At 28.0% G+C, this 7,844-nt stretch overlaps 1 protein-coding gene across 1 annotated transcript in view; it reads left to right on the forward strand.

Annotated features, from left to right (window-relative positions):
• Window positions 1-4,169, forward strand: part of LOC108751794 (probable ATP-dependent helicase PF08_0048) — a 24,856-nt gene extending 20,687 nt beyond the window's left edge. The window contains exon 5 of the mRNA XM_018492203.1: window positions 4,032-4,169. Coding sequence (XP_018347705.1) covers window positions 4,032-4,169 — 138 coding nt within the window. The remainder of the gene's footprint in view (window positions 1-4,031) is intronic.
• Window positions 4,170-7,844: the final 3,675 nt, after the last annotated feature.

Genomic DNA, 7,844 nt, shown 5'->3' on the forward strand with positions numbered 1-7,844 from the left:
TGCTCACGAGCGATTTGTCAAAATTTACCAAATCTTGCATAGCGGCGGTAGCAGCTTAGTAGCCTATTCTACAATATAGGACTATAAGTTATAATTCGTAAGAAATTGATCAAAATCACAATCGAATATAAGAAAAATGCATGCGTGATACGGCGTGATTCTACATAATGCGATTCATTCCGCTTGCACGTATATCTTCATCATGATATAAATACAAGGGTATGCTCGTATCGTATCAAACCACTGCACATTTCCATTACTTTGTCTAATAAGGGAACACAACGGTCCCCCTCCAATTTAAATGAGCTTTTAGTATGTTGTTCTATAAACAAAAATAGGAGATATGTATTTTTTTTATATCTGCTGAGTCGCACCTTAAAGGGGTGGAAACCTCTCTTAAAAAAAAATCGATCTCTTTCTTTCGAAGCGAATATCTTCGAATCTATAAGAGATAGAAAAAAATTTCAGAATGAAAATTGAATGACTTCAAGAATACTTTATAACTATAATAAAAAATTTTTCTTAAATTATATATTTATTATATACCCCACACCTATTTTTAAGAATTTTTTAATTTTTATATGTCAAAAATTAAAGAGAATTTTACGCTAAAAATAACGTGTATTAAAATTACGTTCCGAAAAATCATTTTTCAGATATGAACGAAATTATCTCTCATACGCGCTCCGTATGTATTCGTCTCATACCGCATCTCATAACTGCGCGAAATAACGATGAAGACAAATACCACACAATTCGTCACAGTACAATATCAATACAGCAATGACTATTGAAATAAGTTTTTTATATAATAGTAGTACCAATAGGTAATAATACATGTAAGCAAATGTGATTTTATTTCTCTGAAATTTTTATGCGCAAAAATGCTTGTAGACAATTGAGTTGTAGGCAATAATTTCTATACGCAAATGAACTGTCGGTGATGTAGGCAAAAACGATGCTGTAGACAATAGATTTGTAGGCAAAAGGAGCTATCTCGATTAGGAAGAAGGGCCAAATTAGATCTAAGACTTTTGAATCTGAGTGGAGGAGAAATTAGATTGGTATGGATTATTAGATATTTTGTTTTTTTTTTGTTTTATATTATTTTTAATTAATTAATAGCAAATAAATCACAAAATTGTGCATATATAATTTATTAATTTATTTTATTTTTCTCTTAAAGTTGTAAGTTAATTCTTCAAACTGAAAATAATAAAATTTATAAAAATAGCTGCTTTTAATTAAATCTTAGAAATTCTTCTTATAACCTTTATTTTTTTTCTCCTTTTCCAAAATTAATTTCTTGCGAATGTTTATTAAACATAGTCCACAAATGTATAAGCTTTTGTAATCAGTTTATTTTTCTTTAAAATTTATGCTATCCCCTGCCCCTTCCCTTAAATCTGTTAACATTATCGTATAACATAATCGTTTTAGTACTATATATATGTACTATTTATGTACTATTTTTTAATACTACATATATATGTACTATTTATGTATTATATATGTATTTCTCAGAAAGTATAAGTAGGACGTTTCATGGATGTCTTTCTTTATGTCCATTTTACATTCGCACGTCCATGAATATAAAATGGACGATCGTACGTCTTTACGCATTTATTATTTGGACATTCATCATAAGCGGTACATAAGATGGCCCGTATTTAATGTAATCCGAAATTGTGACAAACGATGTCCAGCGGACGTTTTGACCACAGACTTATAATATATAAATACGAGTAGACTGCTGACTCAATATGATAGAAAGAAGTTAATCTGATCCGAGTTGTCCTTGTTTTAGTTCCTATATGTCTATGTATGCGTCCTGTCTGTGACTATCGTGTGAGTTTATCCATGTAATTTACATGTGTGAGGGACATTACAGAGGGACATTACAGAAGTGACTTACAAAAGTTGTAAGACTTAAAAAGACGCATTCAAGTAGTATTTGACCTAGAAGTTATTTGATCAATAGAATAGCGTTGTCAAAGTCAAATCAAGGTCAACATGAATTTTTTTTATGGAACCCCCCCTTTTTCATTACATATTCTTGTAGCTTATCTCGAGAACTTTCCAAAACACTATAATTAAGTTCATTTTCATTAAGTACTTTGCGAGTATAAGGCTTAAATATATATATGTATATATATATATATATATATATATATATATATATATATTTCAAGTGATATTGTAAATTACAACTTGTCTCAGCTTTATAACAATTTGCCCCATAGGATTGCGCAAAATTCAACTCTGTCAACTCGAGTATTATTTTATCCTTATTGTCACCAAATGTTGAATAAAGGATACTCAGAGTTGATAAAGTCAAGATTCGGAACGCACCCCAGTGGAGTAAGTTGTTACAATTTACCTATAATAGAAAATATTAATTTTCAGTATTTAAAAACATAGATACAAATCAGAAAAAATTGACTATATAGGTAAAGATATATTATATTTGAATTAATGCATAGATATTTATTAATTTAAATGTATACATTAGGACAGAAAAAATTGCTAATCAAAAATTGTAACAACTTGCCCTGGTCTCCCCTATATAGATTTAACAGATATTTACTGTTACAAAAAGAAAATAACATAAAATATCTTTTTATATATAAGATATGTAACTACAATAGTTATACAGAATATATTTCTTCAGTAAAATTAACATTATAATATTAAATCAATACACACATTTTATTCCTTTATTCTTAGAATTTATGTTTTAAAACTATTATTTTTATGTTATTTGTTTTACCTACCTATAAATTGTGTTATTTTAACATTAAGAAATGTTAAATTTTAGTTTTAAACAAAATATTCAAACAACATAATTATATTATGTTAAATTAAAACTCGAATATGTTAAAAATTCAACACAAAAATTTTAATAAGGATTCGTTTTAACATAAATACAAAATGTTTTTACTGTGTATTTTGTTAATTATCACGAAAATTGCAAAATGGTAGAAGACTTTTCTTCTCACTTTAATTCATTCTGTCTCTAGGTGAGAGTTTTATCATTAATTATTAGATATCCTGTATATCATGCTTATATAATACACGGAGAGAATTTTCTTTTAAAATTTATCCTGAAAATATAGTAATTCTGGTACAATACAATATTTAAAAAATTATAAATATTTAAAAAATTTTTACCATGTACTTCAGTAAAATTAATCCTCACCCCACTAAAGGAGGAGGATTCATTAATCATCAAGCGATTTCTTTTTGTGCAAATTTCTTTGAATCTTTTAGTAATTATAAATTATACTACATTTTATTATTTTTCAAAATGAAGTGCCAATTTATTTATTTCTAGAAAGTTAAAAGTATGTTAGTAGTATATGGACAAACATGGACCGTCAAAACAAATCCTCACTCCACTTCCGGCGCCGATGGCGTGGCCTGTCTGGAAAAATAGTGCGCTCTGATTGATCGACGCGAGGGTGGGGATAACAAAGTAATTAAATAGCACGTTTTGATTGGCTCCTCACACGCTGATTGGCTCTATCCATAGTCACCCACGCGGTGACTGGAGAAGGGTGGGATGTTGGCAGAAATAAATATCGTGACAAAATGGTGGATGGGAAAATCGAGGAAAATTGGGACCAAGACATTTTTTCGTTACTGGAGAGGGGGAAGGTATGAGCAGCGGATATGAATAGCACACAGTTTTTTATTCTGTAGGTCATTTTTTGCTAACGGCTCAATGTCTCCGGCGTACTAAAGTTTTAGTGAAAGGATTTCTTTTTATTATTTATGACGAAGACTTTTACAAAAATTTTTGAGAGACTCTTGCTTAGGAAAAAAGGGAAGATAAAACAAGAATGAACAAATTCGTGCTGGTATGTCATCGTATTCGGCGTGGTAATTTACTTGTTTTTAGAGAATAAATTTCTCTGTATCATATTTTCAGGATAAACTCTAAAAAAAAAAAGCTTTCGTATATTAATAAAACATAATCTAAACTATTTAGTATTATTACTTCTATGTAAATTTTTTTTTGAATGTTACAGTTAGAACTTATAACAATGATCTACGATTATTTGTTGGATTTTATAAGAAGCTGGCTCTGTAAACTACCTCTAATAAACTTTATATGTGACGACATATATATATCAAAAGTAAGGCGAGATTTTATTACTAAATTTTGATTTTTAAACGGTAAACGTTTGCATTTTAAATAATCTTCTGCTAATTTAATGATTTCTATAGAATTTTGTATATACAGATAAATTTAATTAATCCTTCTTACTAAAACATAACTAAAAAGATAACTTCTACACTTAACATAAATGTAAGTACTGTTATTAAACATTTCATTTAATTATAAACTTATTATGATCTGTGTTATTATTACAATTTAAATGTATTGTAACAATGTTAAAATTTTGAAGTTATAATATTATAAAGATATAGGTAACATGTAGGAGAGAGTTGCCAAATGCGTATTGCATACAGGTTGCTTAAATCATTTCATGTATATTTTACATTATTACTTATAATGTAAGCAACATTATTATTTAATATAAGCAATATTAAGTAAAAAAAATATAAAAAATATAATAAATAAAAAATGAGTAATATTTATAAAACAGACAAAAATTTTATACATATGTAGTGTTTTATGTATTAGAAACATATTAAAAAATCAAATATGTCTGATATTAATTTTTGATCGATTTATATAAATAATAATAATATAATTACGCAATTTGGTTATAATTTTTATATTTTTACAAAAGGAGGTTGTGTGAAATATTGTATTTTATTTATTTCATATACATATTTGCAATATTACAGATTAATTCGATCCTTTTATGAAACCTATCAAATTTCCTAAATACAATAGTACCGCAAAATAAAATTAGTAAATGACATTAATAAAATAATGATTAATCAATTAAAAAAAATTAATTCAATCCAATTTTACTTCAACTTTCTTGTCTTTTAATCATTGTTATTTAATAATTATTAATCTTTTTTTTATTATTAAAATTATTAAAATTATGTGTTTGTTAATTATTACATATTGATTAATAATTTCTTTTATTAATTTCATTTTTTAAATTATTGTCATTATTATAATAAATTAATATTTTCAAAAAATAATTTTAATGAAAAATTTCATAATTTAATATTTTTAAAATAAATACGATTTAAAGATCTATATGCACGATTTAGGCGATTGATTACTTTTTGCAACATATCACAATAAGATTCACAATAAATTTATTTGTTATTGATGAAAAATTAAATATTATGTAACAATAATCTCTCAAATATTAAACTACAATTTTCAATGTTTATATGCGCGTACATATCAGTACAAAATGGAAAATAAAAAACAAAAAATAAAAAATAGCTTAAATAATAAGCATTTAGCAACTGACTCCTATATCTGTTAAATAAAATTGTTTGCAATTTTAATAATTTTATAATGTAGGAAATATAGATCAGGGAAACAGAAACTCACAAACTTCTTTTATAATGCTTTTAATCCTTTGCGAAAACGCTCGCTATGTATATGTTCGCTCATATTCGAAAAATCTGAATCTCGATCTCCGCGCATTAAAAAATAGTGCGTACGCCTTAGAAAATATATATAGGTAACTGTTGATAATGGAAGGGATAACATGATGTACTCAGTTTGCAAGTGTCTCTCTCTCTAAATCTCCGCCGTCTCCGTCTATAAATGTCGCGTGAGGGGTAACTGTGGAACATTAAACATGGGGCGATATTCATAGTCCGTTTTTATTTTAAAACTGTCTTAAATAATGTCTTAAAATAATAGTCCTCGGATTGACTTATAACATCTTAAGATTGTACTTAAGACAGTCTTAAATGCAAGAATCGACTATGTGAGTACCGGCCTGTTGACAGGGAAGTATAAAGTGTGTTTCTCTTTCTATAGAAAGAGAGAGAAATATAAATTGTATTAAATAAGAAAAGATTCAATATCAATTTCACGACGCGAAACAGACCAGTACTCATAGTCGATTCTTACATTTAAGACTGTCTTAAAAATAATCTTAAGCTGTTATAAGTCAATTCGAGGACTGTATTAACATTTTAAGACATTATTTAAGACAGTTTTAAAATAAAAACTATAAATATTGCTCCATGTTTAGCATTTCACAGTTGGCAGTCTTTTCCCCTCACGCGACATTCATAGACAGAGAGATGGCGGAGATTTAAAGAAAGACACTTGGAAACTGAGCACATCATATTATCCTTTCCATCATGCTCCAATCCATGATGCAAGTCTATTCACATCATGACTCCAATCATAATATAAGAAGACAAGATATACTATTCCCGAGAATACGCAGTAAGAGAGTAAATTTGAGGCCAGAATTTGATTGGCTATTCTAATATGCCTGCGCTATTATACGCAGGAAAGTGCATAGAAGTCAATTAATTAGATCGGTTATTTCCAGTATTGCTAACGCCATTATGCGCATGGTACACCTTATATTCTTATATCATGGTTCCAACATCTATTGTATCTTGTCTAAATGCTTTACCATAATGCATATGCGTTGATTATTATTATGTAGTGATAAGAGTGTTGTACTTTCACCTTAGAACATATACATGTACGTTCAAAACTCACATATAAATTACGCGCAAGCGCATAACAAATATAAGCTTTCAGATAAGATGTTGAAGATACTTTTTATATTACATTGATTAGATACGGTATGGCCCTTCCAGTATGTATGTTTAAAAATTCTATAATCAGAGTTTGGCGATCAGAAGTTGTGCCCGCTTTCGCCAAACTCTAAATAGAATCTCTATGTATGTTCTAAGGCATGCGCCCTCGTCGCTAATAACTAAGTTTCTTCCGAGGGTTAGAGTTGGATCAGAGTGCAAGAAGTGACCAATCACAATTGAGCATTTCCCTCTCATGTAAGAAAGGACTGTAAGAGGGGAATACTCAACTGTGACTAGTCAATTCCCAGACTTTGATCCAACTCTAATCCTCTATGGAAACTTCAATTATGATAACGAGATCCGGGGCATGACGCTGGCGACGTTCGTTTCGATTACACGCGCTAATCAATACTAATTATGAATAAAATAACATACATTGTTAATTAAATAATACAGAACGGAAAGAAGTATAAAATTCCTACAATAATACGTTAAACTATAAATTTTACATTAAAACTATTTTATGTATTCAGAAATTGCTTATAAATAATTGGAATATTAACAAAAGCAAATAATTAATTTTTAAAATCTCTAATTATTACAAATCGCAACTACGTTCTTAAAAAATTAAAAATTAATTGCTTGACTTGTTTTGTATATGTTTATGAATTTTATCCAAAAATTAACAATATCGTCACAGTCAAAATAGGTCGAAAAATAACACGTTACTTTTTATAATGTTACTATTGTTACTTGTTTCCGATAATGATCATTACTTTTTTTTCTGAATGATAACAATAACGTCGTTACATTTTTATGAATTCAATTGTTACTTTTATCGTTACTTTAACTATAACAATAATGTCTATTCAATAGATCGTATTATTTTGAATGGGATAGAAATATTTCATTTATATATTAAAAAATATTTTATTTTACACCTTACAAGGAAGAACAGGGATATATCTCTCTCTTTTGATGAGCTTTTAATCTATTGTAGCCAGTATAAGGAATACGTATCCGTGCACACTTCTTCAGCGAAACACTCGATCGATTAGTTTCATTTGAAGTGAATATTGTCGAAATAGTAAGGAATGGAAAACAATTTTTTTATAAAAATATGTATTTCTTATTTTAGTCTAAATTATAACGTATTTATATATATATATATA

The sequence above is a fragment of the Trachymyrmex septentrionalis genome, unplaced genomic scaffold, assembly GCF_001594115.1.
Source record: "Trachymyrmex septentrionalis isolate Tsep2-gDNA-1 unplaced genomic scaffold, Tsep1.0 scaffold52, whole genome shotgun sequence".
Lineage (NCBI taxonomy): Eukaryota > Metazoa > Arthropoda > Insecta > Hymenoptera > Formicidae > Trachymyrmex > Trachymyrmex septentrionalis.